General features: G+C 32.2%; 2 protein-coding genes across 2 annotated transcripts; both read left to right on the plus strand.

The window, feature by feature from the left end:
• Nucleotides 1-6865: 6865 nt before the first annotated feature.
• On the plus strand, nt 6866-10568 carry LOC114401301 (chaperone protein dnaJ 50-like). Its single transcript, XM_028363789.1, has 10 exons — nt 6866-7109; nt 7198-7260; nt 7356-7422; nt 7598-7657; nt 7784-7834; nt 7959-8039; nt 8719-8831; nt 9460-9577; nt 9742-9868; nt 10033-10568. Exons 1-10 carry the CDS (start codon nt 6976-6978, stop codon nt 10134-10136), a joined length of 918 nt encoding a protein of 305 aa, XP_028219590.1. The 5' UTR covers nt 6866-6975; the 3' UTR covers nt 10137-10568.
• Nucleotides 10569-11782: 1214 nt separating this feature from the next.
• Nucleotides 11783-12232, plus strand: LOC114402118. The gene has a single exon (XM_028364642.1). It carries the CDS (start codon nt 11783-11785, stop codon nt 12230-12232), a length of 450 nt encoding a protein of 149 aa, XP_028220443.1.
• The last annotated feature ends 4287 nt before the right edge of the window (nt 12233-16519 follow it).

The raw sequence follows: 16519 nt of genomic DNA on the forward strand, positions 1-16519 counted from the left end.
TTATATTTTGATAATGGTTGAGCAAGATGAACAAAGGTGGTAACAGGGAGAAATTTTAATGGTTAAATCAGTGAAAATTTTGGTAGAATAACAAAATATTAGGATGAATATAAAAAACAAAAAAAAAAACACTTGACTGTGTGTGGGAGGAACTCTAATATTTATAGGTGAGGTTTATAGCTAGTCTAAATGGTAAGAGAAATTGTCAACCTACATGAGTGGGTTATCTACTAGCCATCCAATCTTGACATGAAAGGTGGAAAACCTTAGATGCTTGTAAGTTTGGTCTTTAAGATTATTAATTTTGATTTTTTTCCCCCAAGATACATGATGTGGTAGAATATAGCTAGGGTGATGTTACAGTAGTCTATCTTATATTTTAACCTTAAAATATATGTTCACGTGGAAGGGATTGTTAGGTGGCATCTTAATTAGACATTCTGGCTGAAAGCTGAGTTATCCCAAAGGCTTTCGGTACATTGAACTGAAGCACCTTGGCCACAACGTTGGTACGCATATATTATATATCATTCTAGCAATATTTTAGCTACACATATCTGGATAGTGTTACTGTTAGTCACTTCCTGTGTGTTACGCGTGCAAGACTGGTCCAAATAAGGAGAGAAAAGTGATATAATAATGTAAAATAAAAATAAAAATACAAAAAAAATATAAACTAACTATCTATTTCTTAATAATAAAAATTAATATTTATTTGACACATAATAATATTATAATTAAGTGAAAATAAAAAATATATAAAAATAAATTTTTAAAATTTTTTTATCATTGAAATAAAATTATATATAAATTTCTTATAACCACATGAGACTATAGAAATTAATCACAACAAGTATTACAGAGACAAAAAATAACTTAAAAAGTTCTAATTCAAACTCTTAAAATTTTTGCACACAGCTGGAGTGATTAAAAAAATATTCCTATACATTCTTAGGATTGAGTGTAACCGATTCTAAAACAATTTGAAAAGTAAAAAACACAGATAAAATCAAGTCTGATAAAAGAAATTAAGGGAGAAAAAAAAAAGAGGCCAAGCATTGGGCACGTATACTCCACCAACCATATGGTAGATATTTATTCTTTACACATTGGTGGAATGCAAATTAAGCTAACATGAACAGAATGGCAGATGTCAGGGCAAAACACAGCAGGGCCTAACTGTAACGTCAGAATCGATCCATGTCGGCTACCGAACATGGCTCCGCGGAGGGAGGGTCGCATCAACTTCAAAAAAGAAATTATTCTCAAATTTCTAATTGGCCAAGGCTAAGAAATTGAGCTCAGTGCACGCATCCATGTACATTACTAACATAAGTGAGCACACTGAAAATCGGCAGCGTGAATCATTTGCTCCGGTGCATAACAACATCTTTGGTAGAATTCATGACCAGCTTTAAATTTTAGAATGAGCATTAACGTTCATCACATTGGATGGAAAAGAAGATAGAGATAAGAAAAAGAAAATTGGTTTTTACACACCAAAAAACCTGCTGACACAGTGAGAGAGAGATATATATAAAAGAAAAAAATACACCTATAATTTTTTTCTTTCTATTATATTTATATATATATAATAATATGATAGAGAGAGAAAGAAAAACTATAAGTGTTAATAAGTGTAAAAAAAATGAGGTGTCCAAAAATCAATGTTTTAAGGAAATGAAAAAAGATAGAGATAAAATTAATAGATTGATGAGTGATGCTATGGAAAAAAGAAAGAAAGAAAATGAGGATGATAATGAGATAATAGAGAAAATAAATATATGTTTATGTTTTTTTAATTTTATGTTCCAGTTTCATTTTTATATCAATAAATGATTAATATTGTATGTGATATTTTATATAATTGTTTTTTTATTTATTATACATACATTTAAAATATTTCTGAAAATCAAAGAAAATAAAAAAAGGGTTTCCCATTTTAGATGTGTTTTTTTTCAGTATAATACAACTAATTCTTATGCATCTTTCTATCGAGGGTGACTGGGCATATTTAATTTACTTTTCAAGCTGTTAATAGCTTGTCTTTCTTTCGTATGCACATCCTCAAAAACAAATTAAGGAAAATCATTCACGGATATTAAATATTTTTTAATATTTAGAGAGAAAGAATGAGAATAGTAAATATAAGATGATAGAATGTAATAAAAAGAGAAAGATAAAAATAAATTAATAATAGATATTGATGAAAAAAATTGTTACATAATTTTAATTTTGATTTTAAAGTTCTTATTTTTTTTTACAATTTAAATTAAAAATAAATTTAAAAATTTGAGCCATAAATAGTGAGGGTGTACATGTACCTTTGATAATGGTTAAATAATTTGTAGCTACAGGAAAACAATACTGCATGATTATGTTGCTCATCTTTCTAATCAAGGAAACGGATCGGAGGGGGGAATCTATATATGTTTGACATGCTGATCCCAAAGTCACATAAAATAGACCCTGTATAATTATAACCATCATGGGTGGTTGAGAATTGAAATGATTGAAAAATAATAGCAACAATGGAGAAAAGATAATCAAAATTCTTATTTGATTGGAAACTTGGATGTGCTATAGCCCATAGGATTGTGTGTTCTGTGTGATATTCGGTAATGATATGGTGCCATAGGTAGTGTAGGTGGCCATCCCCATTCCCTTCCCCTTATCAAAAACACATTGGCTAATCAAACCATAAAAGGGTTTATTCGGAGGCTCTACGTACACACGTACTTCTATCCCCAGTTTGGCCCCGCCAAATTAGATATTCAAATTTCAAAGTTTGTTTCTGAGATTACAAAAAATTGAAGTTATTTGATGCATATGCCCAATTAATTAAGTAAATGCAGTACATGTCTGCTCTATATGCTATATTCAACGTGGTAGTATTACATTTCAAAATATTCTGAAACTCTTTAATACACATTTATTTGTAATATATTTATTAATTCTGAAAGACGAGTGTAATGAGTATGAAAACCTGTTTACATGTACATTACTGCAAAAAAAAGTTCACACTTTCCAAATAGGATGCAAGAATTTGTATTTTAATTTTTACATAGAAACTTGATATGCAGTTAGTTTATTTAATCTATCCTAAGTCTAATATAGGTTGCATAGTAAACTCTCCTTTTTACCATTTCAGCAATTTCACCAAACTTATATTTACCTTCTCTTCTGAAAAAAAAAAATCAATTTTCTATTGTAAAAACTACATAAAATGCGGTCTGTAACAAATTGTGACCGGTCAGATTCTGTGTTGGGTGAACCATCATCTTCACCACATTGCAAATACTGAATAGCATGACAGCTAAGGGAAACAGACGAGGTTGTGTGGCATCGATCTAGAGCTATCCAACATCCTATTAATTATACCAACTTCTTCGTACTTCGGATTCAGTGAAAGGAACAAATAGGAGTGTCCTACCTGTGGCTCCCACTCACATTCACATCATCAATCTAGATATCGTCTTATCTTAATTTGCTCACTTGCCCTATCTCCTCCATAAAAAACCGATGCTGATGCTAAACTCCACGTCTCCACCATCGTTTCCCCTCTTCCTTTCACCACTCTTCTATCTCAATCTTTGCCCTTCTCCTCACTCTGATGATATCCCTTCAATTTTTTTTTTCAAAACTATATATAAGTGTTAGTTTTTTTTATATAAAAAATAAAGACTTGATTAAGTTTTTAATTTCTAAAATTTGAGATAAATTTATGGTAAAAAATATTGTGACATAACACTGTCAACATTTAATACGTCTGAACTTCTAAACTCATGTCATTGCTTCATTAACGTTGTCTGATTCTAGAAATTAAAAATGTATTTTGTAAAATTTGAGAAATTTAAATGATTTTTTTTTCAATTTAGGAGTTCAAAAATGAATTTATCTTAAATTTCAGGGATTAAAAACATAATAGTGTTAAACATAAATAATTTTTTATTGATTCGACTATTAAATTATGTGATACCTTCATAATCATGTGTTCTAGTGGAAGAAAGATCGCCAAATCCGTATCCACAAGCTTAAGTTGGATCGACCCTCAACAGTTAATCTCCAACTACTTCATAAATGATTGTGGTTAGACTAATAATGGTAGTAAGTGCCAACAATTACTCTTAAGTGAGTAGTGATTAAATGTTAGATTTTGGTGGGATAATGTAATCCGATTATTAGATTACATTTTAAATCCGATCAATTAGGAAAATTAAATTTACTAGTATAATATTTTAATTGATGGATGCACTACAGCAAAATCGTAAATATAGCGACAGCTTAAATTGCTTCTAATCATTGAATCAAAAAACAAAAACTGCTTCTAATCAAGGGTTAAGTGTCGGTTAAGTGATCTAAAGATGCTGAACTCCGTCATGTTTTTCGTAACACCGTTGTCTCCTTTAACACTCTTCCTTTCACCACTCCTCTGTCTCAATCATGCCCTTTTCCTCACTTTTATTCTCCCTCAATTTTTTTCTTCAGAACTATTTATAAAGAGAGTTTAGTTTTTCAATGAAAAATAAAAACTTTTGTTAATGCTACTACTGCATTAAATTATGCGATACCTTAATAATCATGTGTTATAGTGAACAAGGAACGGCAAACCCACAAGATTGCATCGGGTGGAGCTTCAACCGTCTCAAGCTACTTCGTAAACGATAGCGGAATGACTAATCGTAGGTACCAACAAATACTTTGATACTTAAGTAAGTAGTGATTCCATTAAATGCTAGATTTTTGTGGATATTGATAGAGTGCTGAAAGCTAGACTATCACTACTCCTAACAAAAACATCATTAAAAACTAGAGAAAGAAGATAAAATAATAACTCCAACTAGTAAAAAGATAGAGACAATACAATTTATAACTTAATTGCTACTAATGAACATACAAGTGTCACCATCTTAGTTTAGGGAATTAAAATTAAAAGCTAAATACTAAATAGGTAATAATATTAGGGTTTAGAAATGGCTCCAAGCCAGGGTTTTCTTCATGGTTCATGAACCCGTTGATATGTTACAAAGAAGGCAAAAATCCTTTTAATGTTTTTTTAGAGGGGATACATTTTTTGTTGAGAAGGAAGGAAAATTCATAGGTGGAACAAGTGATAAAACATAATGATTCATTGTACTTGCATTTAACTCTCTTTTGTAATTACCTTTATCATATTAATATATACATATAACCCTTTACCTTTTCAAAAAAAAAAGAAAAAAGAAAAAGATAATAAGCTGCTCTGACTTTGGATATCTTCAATAGAGAGCGAGAGTTCTGAGACTCTATATTTTTTCCTTCTACTTCCTCCCTCTTTATAAGTCTAATGTAGTTTAATTTTCACGTTAACTTCGCGTTAAACACACCCCTTCTGGGCTTAACGGGTGATCATGCGCTTAGCGCTGGATTTCACGCTAAGCGCACCTTTAGGCTTTTTTGTGAGTCTTCCTCGCCCTAAGTCTAAGCTTGTCAACAAAGAGATGGTGTGCGCTGAAGTGAGATGTCCCTTCCTCAATTTTTTCTTCAGGTTTTTGCATTAATTTTCCTCCAAATCACTTTAAATTTGCTTCTTTTGATTTTTGCTGATAAAAAATTACAATGATATTAATTTCTTCATTATCTCATTAAAAAAAGTAAAATAAAGAAATTGTAATTATTCTTAACCAAAATTGACTATCAATTTAACTCAAATTTTACAGTTATGGTTACTCTTGGGAGAAACCATATCCCTCTATTATATAAATGGAAGCTTGTGAGGAGTTCTGACAAACAAGCAAGTGAGATCCTTTAAGCATGATAGAGTGAGAGTTTTTTTTTTGTAATTCTCTTCAAGAATTATATTTCCATCATACTTGGTAAGTTTTTGAAAAATATTATAAATCATCTTATTGGGTGAGATTGAGATCATTGTAATCCTATTTCACAATAGAGATACTTTTGCTGAACTTGATCTCTTAGGTTTTTCACATTAAAATTTGTTTGATGTTATTCTTTTTCTCTTACTGTCTTAATTTTTTTTATTATCCATCTTAATCACATGGTGAGAAAAATTTATTCTTGATATCTTCCAACAATATAATGAATAGATAATCTTATCCCTTAAGTATATGAACATGTGATAGATAAACATTTGTTGAAGAGATCAATCCCTAAAATAGATCTCAATATTTCAAGATATTAATTCTTAACTTTTGGTTGAGATTGAGAGATAGGTTGATTCTCACCAAAAATAAAAGTTATGATGTTTTGATTTATGGATACATTACCATAAAATTTCAAAAAAGTTATGTTTTCACTCCTCGCACCAACAAGACTTTTTTTCTTTTCACAGCGAATCAACAACAGGTAGACGAGAATCTCAGTAAGTTTAACAATTTATCTTTTCCATTAACATATTATCAGGCCTAATAAATGGTTATTACTCTAGATTTCTTTCTAGCTAGTCGTTGGATCGAGTATGAGTGACTCAGTGTTTAATCTCGTTTAAAGTGCATAATTGATTTGGGCCAGCTGCCTATGACTAGTAACCAGCGTCATGCACAAGTAGCTCCTAACTCAACGGGTTGGATTAAAAAGGGCTGTGTAAGGTTGCATAATTTGGATCAAGGTGTAGGTCTAAGAGAATCAATAATTTGGGTTCAGGTGCGTGGGCTTCGATTTGGAGGCCCAAGAAAAATAATGCTCCAACCTTAACCAATCCAATACTAATCTTAGCATGCAAAGCACAAACCAGTGTTCTAGTTAGAATTATAATTTTATAATTAATTGGTTATTTACCTTGATGAAGAACTATTAATACTAGTATAGTTATAAAAAAAATAGAAAGCAGAGTATGATTATTTTAAATTAATTAAACTAAAAAGAATCATGTCTATTGTGTTGTAACTAGAAGAATTCTGGCAAGAGAGCGCATTGAGTTGTGGTCAACAGAGAGAAAGTAGGAGAGAAAAAAAAAGCCTCACCGACTTCGGCGAAATGGATCTGCCGCCGGCACCGATCCGGTGGCGCGCAACCGCAATCCCATTCTTTGTGGCGGTTCTCTTTGTATCCACCATCTCCCCTTCGCGCGCAATCTACTGCGACGAAGATGATTGCTACGATCTACTTGGGTCAGCTAACATTCCCTTTCTTCCCCCAATTCTCTTTCGTTTCTGCATTATTTGTTATCGTAACCCTCCCTTCTCTTCTTATTTGCAGGGTTTCTCAAAGTGCCAATGCTTCCGAAATTAAAAAAGCTTACTACAAGCTCTCCTTGAAGTAGTATGTGTTTCTCTTACTACAGCTTCCCCTTGATTCGCTCTCTTTTACTCTCTCTTTGTTTTTATTTTCTTTTTTGGTTTTCTTGTTCAATTCAGTCACCCAGATAAAAACCCTGATCCGGAATCGCGAAAGCTGTTTGTAAAAGTCGCCAATGCTTATGAGGTACTTTGGTTTTTTATAGCTTTGTTTGTTTTTCAATGATTCTGATGTAGGAGTTTGCATTTTGATAGAATTGAACGTTTTGCAATGTGAAGTAAATTGAAAACTGACCACATTGTTCTGTTTTTGGTGAGAAATTGGTTCTGATGCTAATGATGGTAATATGACTTCTTTACAGATTTTGAAGGATGAGGCCACGCGAGAACAATATGATTATGCAATTGCACATCCGGAGGAGGTGTTTATACTTTTATAGCAAGTTTACTTTCCTTTTAAAATTGGGGTCAATAGCCCCTGAATTGTTTCATCCCTGTCCTTTTACTTTTTGTTGAAGTAGAACTGTGTTTTCATTTCTTGATTTCAGGTGTTTTATAATACTGCACGCTACTATCGGGCTTACTATGGTCACAAGACGGTGAGATTTTTTGCTTTTGCAATTGGAAGCAGTGATGAATTTTGGATTCGAAATTGATTTGTAATGATTGAATTTTGCAAGTGACACTCATTTTGTAGTACTTCTGTACTTTTTTACCTGCCAGGATCCCCGTGCTGTGTTGGTTGGCCTTCTTCTTATTCTTTCAGGTTTTCAATATCTAAATCAATCAACAAGGTATAATCAGGTATTGTGATATATTTAATTTCAGTTGATTTAGTATAAAACATCCCTTGTACCCTTTATCCTCTTTTATCTATGAATTTTCTTTGCTGATCAAAAAAACAAAAAGTATACAACATCCCTGATGTGAAAATGTGCCATGGATATATGTTAACTGTTGATAGATGTGTGTATTGTCAAAACTCAAAAAAAGTAGAACTTTGTCTCGTGAAATGCACATTTATACTTCTCTTCTCTAGTTGGCTAGCTAAAGGTTGAAAAGCTGTACCTGTGGTGTTAAAGATTGTATTTAGCTGACTTATGCCCAGCAGTTGAGCTCAATGTTGTTAAGAGTTTTGGATTTGTATGGACCATGTCATTTGATTCATGGGTGTAGAACTAACTTGTTTGTTTTTGGAACATCTCTTTCCAAGGAGAGTAGGTCTTGAAGTCAAGGGCAGCCACTGCCCAAGTTTTGTGGTGAAAATTTTCTGTTCCATGCATGTCCAATGAATCCAAGCGTCATTACCAGTAAAATGGTTTACAATGATTTACGGTCATAAATGCATGCATAGGATTTGAAATAGGTCAGGGCTGTGCAAATTTTTTTTTGTGTGTGAAAATTGCTTAATTTGTTATTTGTATAAAATGCTTTTGAAAGATTAAGACATCCATGTTCGTTGCACTGACTTTTCTGTGTTTAGGCTGTAGCTATGGTCAAGAAGACACCTGCATATAAAAATAAACTAAGGGCATTGGAACTTGAACGCAGTGGAGGGGTTACAAACAAGAAGAAGAGTCAGAAGAATATGGACAAGTATGTTATCTTCCTCAATCTGTATGAGTGTGTATTTGTTTCAGGTTTTGCAAAATTATTCCCCAGAATATGAACTTGGAAATATAATATTCCCATGTTATAATTTTTTTAAGAAAATAAATCCCAGACATAGTTGATTCCTAGGATGAACTGTCTTCATAGTTTGATTATCTTCCATTCCCATGGTGATGGGTGGGAATATAACATTATCCTGGGATTGTTGTAAATTACCATATATTCCAACTAATTACTATCATTCCCACTTCTATTTTTTCTTTCATATTTGAATTTTGAAAACATTCATGGAAATATTAAATCTTAACCAGAAATGCCATTTAGTTTTCCCAGGAATATAGTATTCCTAGGAAAGTTGTTCTGGGAATTTAATTACATACCTTGAAACAAATACCACCTACAGTTCTTGTATGTAATTTCCTATATCAGTAGTTATTCAGTTGCACCTCCTGAAAAGAAATTTCCTATATCTAGTATCCAGTGACCTGTTCAAATTGGTTCTCTTTCCTTTATTAAATCAGTCTGTCTTTCATCTGTAAGATGGGGCTTTGTTGACTGCAATTTCTTTACTTTTGACACACAAAGACACAATGTGAGGAATCCGTACATGCAGGAAAACAGAGGAAGACCTTAGTAAAGAACTCGATCTGCAGATAACCGGAGCTGAAATGGCCTCTGTATGGAAACTTCTTGGCGTCCGCTTTGTTCTATTACCATATACCTTAGGCAAGGTTAGAGTTCAAATCTTTTATCTGGAAACTGCAATTACTCACAATGAATCTTTCATTGCTCTATTTTAATTCAAGGTACAGAGTTCGTCCCCACAAATGGTGCTGAACCTTGAAAATTAATTTTTTTTATTTACAATTACTGATCATTTCTGTTTTCCATTCAGCTGCTGTTGTGGACTGCCTGTTGGTTTTGGAGATACAAAGTGAAAAAGTACCCTTATTCTTGGGAAGATGCTTCTTATCTGACACAAAGATCCCTCAGTATTCCTCTCGATAGGTGGAGAAATATAGGTGATTACAATTTATCTATGATGAACTTTCTTCTTTTAGACACTATGAACATAGGGGAATTATCCATGTCGCATAAGTAGAATAATCCTGCTTTTTATGTTCTGGGTTCTACAAGCATAGCCTGACCTACTAGCATGTCTCTTAATGGTGCCTGTTATTAATAGATGAAGCAACAAAGGAAGATCTTGTGCTCAGACGCTTGTGGGAGAAATCGAATCTGGAGAGCTATGTAGCAGAGATGCGGAAAGAATCGAAGCGCAGAAGATAGTTGCATTAGTCGCCTCTGCTGCTTTTAAAGTACTAAATTTTGTTGCAAATTGATTTTCGGGGTGGCCGTGATAGAAGCAGAATCATTCGTGTCAACCACAAAATCGTAGAATCATATACAAAGTTTATTTAGTTTACACATGCTATTGTTGCTCTCTAACAGCCTGTAAACAATGAACACCAAAGAATACTGCTTTAGATATTGCTTTTATTCTTTCAATGAATCGGGTACCTGAGCCTCAATCTTGCTACAATCGCATGTTTGGTAGTAATTTTGAGTGCCTCTCTAGTTCAATAATTTTAAGGATAAAGATGTATGGATACCCTAATGTTATTTGACACCTTGAGAGAGATAGAAGAGAAATATAGGTATGATAAGTGATGACTTGAATGCAGATGTACTTGAAATATATATCCTTCGACTTTTCGTGTAGTGTCTCGTTTTCGCTTCTTTCTTTAGTCTTAAGGTTCTGAGTGTTGCTTACTGGAAGAGACGAGGTCCATGGGTTTGCTGAATTAGTAGGTGGGGTGGTGGATGATTTGTTAGATTCAGACTCTTTTCTCATTTTTAAAACTGTTTTGAAATTAGTATTACCAAAAAAAAAATTCTTTTGTTTATATTATTCTTTAAACCTTTTTTACAAAATATTTTAACAAAATCAAACAGACCTAGATGGTAAGTTTTCTTTTCTTTGTTTTGATGTTTGAAATTCTTTCAAGAGTAATGATATACAAATTATTTTTTTATTTCAAACATCCTACAAATATAATATTTTTCATTTCTCTTTATCTTGGGTGTTTATTGAAGTGTTTAAAATAAAAAGTGATTTGTGTATCATTATTTTTTCTTGTTCAAATTGAAAGAATCTAAAACTTTTATATCAAAATGGATAAGATTTGTAGCTTGAGACGATAATATTTATTTGTTCTGTTTTCATAATTTTATAGAACAAATGATCAGTAAAGTAGTATAACAATATTTTTTTATTTTTTACTTTAAGACTAGATATGACACAGTAATTTTTGGTTCCTCTGATCATGTTCATACCCACCCAAGCATGAGGGAAGTAAGGCGTTTGCTCGAGGCTCCCAAAAACATTTTTAGAAAAAAATTTCTAAAATCTAAATAGATTAATTTATTCTCAATCAAAAATGAAATAGTAAATGAAATTAGTTATGATAAGTTAAAAATTTTACATCTTAGGAAGCATAAAAATAACCTTCAGATGAAATTATGATATTTTTAATAAATGGTTTTAATTAATTTAAAAAGATCTCATTAGACTGGTCCTATCAAGCGCTAAAAATATTCCTACGTACACCAAAATAACAATAAAACTGGGAATCACTTAAAACAGCAGCTTATTTCTCTGGAACACGAGTAATGTTATTTATATAAGTAATGGCAATTTTTTGATGATGAATATTATATACATTTGAGAGGGATATAAGACAAGAGCTAGAGAGTTGTGTAAAAATAAAGAAAGATTGTAAGAATGTGTTGAATGAGTAAGATTCAAGTAAAATGGGGTGAACGAATATCTTGATTCAGTACTACTCATTCACTACATAACTAGGAAAGCATTTTAATTAACGCATAAGTGCAGAGTTTCACATAATAAAAAAACTCTTGTGAGAATTTGAGACATGGATCTGAGTCTTGTGATGGAGAATGATAAAACACTGTGTATGGAAGTGGGGTTCTTTGACTCTTTTCAAGAAATCAAAGAAAAGATAGAGAAGTTCACGGGCATTCCCACTTACAGGCAAACGCTACTCTTCAACGGCCAAGTTCTTCGAAACGAGGCCATCATCTTCAACACCGACATCAGTGAAGCCTCTCGCGTTCATTTCCTTCTTGATGCGGATTTCGGCAACCACCATGACGAGATTACGGACATGCACATACCAAGCGGAGAGGAGTTAGAAGAGTTGATGCGGTGGAATCCAGACGGGAGCGTGACACCGATGACGGTCACAGAGAACGCGTTGCCGCCGCGGAATCCAGAGTTTACACCGTCTCCGCCACCACCGCTGCATGAAACAGAAATTACACCGGGAGGATCTGTTTCTGATGAACGGAGCCCTAAAGAATAGTTCTTTCCTTTTCTTTCCCACAGTTGTAAATGGTGAAGAAGCCATGCATGCATGAGAATCAGTTCGTATACTAGCTTCAAGTTAAACTAGTTATATGGTGTCTGTTAGTGAGTTAAACTAGTTAGACGAGGAAATTAGTTAGTTTTGATGATAGAATTGTATTGATGAAGGGAATATCACAGAGCTTGGCAAATCATTCAAATAAAAAGAATTTGTATGTTCCATTGTCATTCGTTGATATTTAAAATAAAGGCACATTGAAGAGTTTGCAAACGTCTTTCATGATTTTTTTTTATTATAAAAATTATATTTGAAATGGGTTTAATTTCAAATCATTATATAGTTAATCACTTAATTGCTTCATGATTTATTTGACTCGTCATAAAATTCTAATCCGTACACATATCAAAATTAACCTGCTTTATATTTCACAAATGTTTATTTATTTATTTCGAGTACCTTCTTCAACTTACCAATATTATAGAGGTTTTGTGATTCAAATGTAAATAAAGAAAGTGCTTAAAGATAAATAGTTTCATTATGTATTTATTATTATTATTATGAATGGAAAAGGTAAAAACAACTACGAACTAAAGAGAGGCACCTTGGAGAGTGGGAGACATATGCAAATAGTAGTATAAAGTTAACTTTGTGGTTAAAAGACCAAGAGATAGCATGTCTAATTTCTCCTATCAACAAAAATTAAGAAGTAAAATATTAATAATAAAAAAATAAACACACACAAAATTGAAATATTTATAGTTATCACAATTAGCTTAATTGTTATATTTATATTTTTTTAATTAATAATAGATAATAAATTATCTAAAAATGTTTCGGTCAAATCAATAAGAATTTTCTCTAAAACTTCTTTACTTTTATTAATATAAAGAAAATTATATATATATATATAATCACATCTTTTTAGAATTTAAAGTTATCATGTTTTGTTTAATCAGAGTCATATGGTTATATAGAAAAGTAAGTCCTTAATTTTATTTTTTAATAGTAAGAGATTATGATTTTCATCATAAGTTTTTAAAATTTTAATTATAAAAAGGCATACTTATGAGGAATTTTTAGTTATAATTTTTTGTTATGTGAAGCATCTCCATTACCCGACTTATATAAAAGAAAATAAACAAAACATAAGTTAATTGAGTATATTCCTTAACTTATATTGCGAATTTTTGTTTTTCTAACCAACAAATTTTATATATTGTTTAATAAACCAATTGTAGCCACGGTTCATTGCAGGAGCAAAGAACCTTGAAACTTACTTGGATGCCTAAAAAATATTGTCTTGGATTCGACAAGTATTAACTGTCTCCAAATTGGATTCTTAATATATGATAATATATATAACAGAAATCAATATGTTAAAATATGATGAGACGATTACCAAATAAAAGATATGATGAAATTATATTAAGATGTGATAATGTTTTTTTGAAAGACAGATATGACAAAAATAAGTATAAAATATGATTAAGATATAACTGAATGCGATGATATGCAATTAAGATATAACAAGAAAATATTGCTCATGTGCCAAGTAAATTGGATATTGGATCAGTCGGCAACCAAAAGACCGGGCCGGCCGGCCCAAATGAAACCCGGGTACATAACCCATCAGGCTTGAATGCATAGGCATATGATAAGATTAGGGCTTGAAAATGCTTATATAACGCACGCTGAACCATTTAGGAACCCTAGACTAGAACAATTGCAATCTTGGACTATTGCTGAGAACTCTGGTGTTGCCGATGCAGTCAAATATGAAGAATTTGGAAGAGTCGCCGGCACCGTCGGACATGCAGACGTCGCAGGTGATTCCGAAGCCATACGATTCGTCACGGATTGTGACGCTGAGCTTGAAGGCGCATAAATACTGGAAAGATCGTTTCCCTATGGAAGCGGACTTGGACGACACCGTTCTGAAGCTGAAGAAGTTCATTCTTGCATCAATGAAAGTTCTTGCAGGCTTTGAGATGGAACATGTGACAGTAGATAGGATGGTGCTACACTCGCATTCAACGCGTGTGGAACTGCTTGATCATCAGCTTATTCGAGATTGTAATGTTTCAGAGAATCATGAGATCGACCTCTCCGTCAGGGAATAGGTCAGCCCTTGAAACCCTAGATGGATTCGTTTATGCTGAATCATAAACTAGCTGTGTTTGTTCGTTAGTTTTTTTATTTTTATTTTTTTATTCCATTCATCTCAGAAATAAAGCGTGGAACAGTGTTTTGCATTCTTTTGTTTTCATCAATGGTTTGATTCAATTCAGGTGGGTTTATCATTCATCAATGTATACGAAAACTATAAGGAATTTAAACATAACAACAACAACAATACATATAAGAAAAATTGTCTAGAAACATTCTATTTGAAGGCTGTGTTGGTTCCTTCTCCCTGGTGGTGCACCACACATACGCGGACTTAATTGCAGGCAGGCGGAATTAAAAAGATAATAAGAATTCAAATTTATACGTTGGGTATTAACCTTTCATTCTTATTGATTATTATAAGATCCATTCGTTTGAATAATATGGTGAGATTGTTATCCAATGTCGATTTTGGAGTAAAGGATTATGGTTCGGGATGTACGCAATCATGATTTTTTTTTTTTTTTTACAGTCTTATAGGTTTGAAATACACTACAAGAATTTTTTTAAAAAATTAGTAGTTAATTTGTAGCTAATCTTCGGCAAAAAGATAGAGCTAACTATAAATTAGCTACAAAATTACTTCAATATGGGTGTAAGCATGAAATGAGTAGTTTATTAACTTTAGAAAAACAATCCCAGTTAATTTGTAACTATTCTCTTGTTAATTGGTGATAATATACTGTTCAATTTTCTTTGTTTCTAGCTATGTAACAAGTTTATTTTCATAGTAATTTTATAGCTAATTTATAGCCAAAATTGTCCGATATTTATAGTAATTTTGAAATTAGCTCCTAGTTATTTCCTAGCTAATTCATGGTTAAATAAAAGATTAATATATATTTTTAGCAATTTTAATTTATGAATTATTTTTACTCATTTATACAAATATTTGTCACAATTTTACAGTTCAAACAAAATAATCTTTAGAGAAAGTATTTTTTTAAAGCAAAAGTGAAATTCATTAATAAAAGAGGCAAGAATCAAGGAGGTGAAACACAAGGTGTCCATTCATTTGTCAAACCAAATAGCTACATGAATTCAAAGCTCAAGCATACAAACAATACATGAAGAGAATTAAAACAAAAAACAAAAAATACTCAGTAAAAACACCATATAAGATGCCCCTGGTTACCCAATGAGCAACTAGTAACTAAGATCAGCATATAGAATTATGATGTCAAAGAGCACCAACATCCAATAAAAGTAGTATTAAAAAGTGTGTAACTATTGCATTAAGTGATATCCAGTAGGATTTTTTTGGCAAGTCAGGATGCATAAAGAAAGGAGATTAATTTTTAAGATGCAAGGTTTACAATAATCAAATCGCTACCACCTAACTACAAAGGAAAGGAAATTTTGAAGTGTGCTTCATTATGGTATGTGTTAAGAGCAAGCACATTAAGAAACTCAAATTTTAGGAAAAGGATACGCAAACACCCAAGTAGTGCAATACCCTCATTAGACACCCGCTTAGTTGGCTTTCAATATATTACTTTATTATCTCAACTATTAATTGATAATAAAAAAAATAAAAATAGGAAATAAATTTGAAGATTAAAAAAGGAATGAAAAGAGGGAAAGGAAAGTTATTTTTGTATGCAACAATTGAAGATGAGGGAGATGCTTCTTCTACAAATTGATTGCACCCACTAGACCACGCAAGGGAGGGGGCTTGATCACACCGATTCTCCTTCACACTCGTCAGACGTGTTCTAGTCATCGACGTTGAAAGGAGTTTGTGTTGCTCTATTTGTCCTTCTCACCCATCGAAGGTGGTTTAGCAGTCAACACTGAGTGACCCTTAATTAATCAAAGGTTAAAATTACAAATGATTTAGTTGCAACTTTCTCAAGAAAGTTGCTTACTTTCTCTTTTTTATATTTAATTGCTTCTCAGTATTCTTTTCCCTTTTCCCTTTTCCCCCTCAAAGCAAATCATTTTTTTTGGTTTATGGCCAAAGATAGATCCTTAAACTAAGATACAATTTGGGTTTTGTCTTGTTTTGCTTTGTTTTTCTTGTTTTTGATCTAATTTTAAGTTACTTTGATCCATTCCTCTGTTTTGTGGTCTAGAGTTTGAATGTTTTCCATTTAGGTGAAGGGTTTTCATAAATTT

The sequence above is a fragment of the Glycine soja genome, chromosome 20 (genome assembly GCF_004193775.1).
Source record: "Glycine soja cultivar W05 chromosome 20, ASM419377v2, whole genome shotgun sequence".
NCBI lineage: Eukaryota > Viridiplantae > Streptophyta > Magnoliopsida > Fabales > Fabaceae > Glycine > Glycine soja.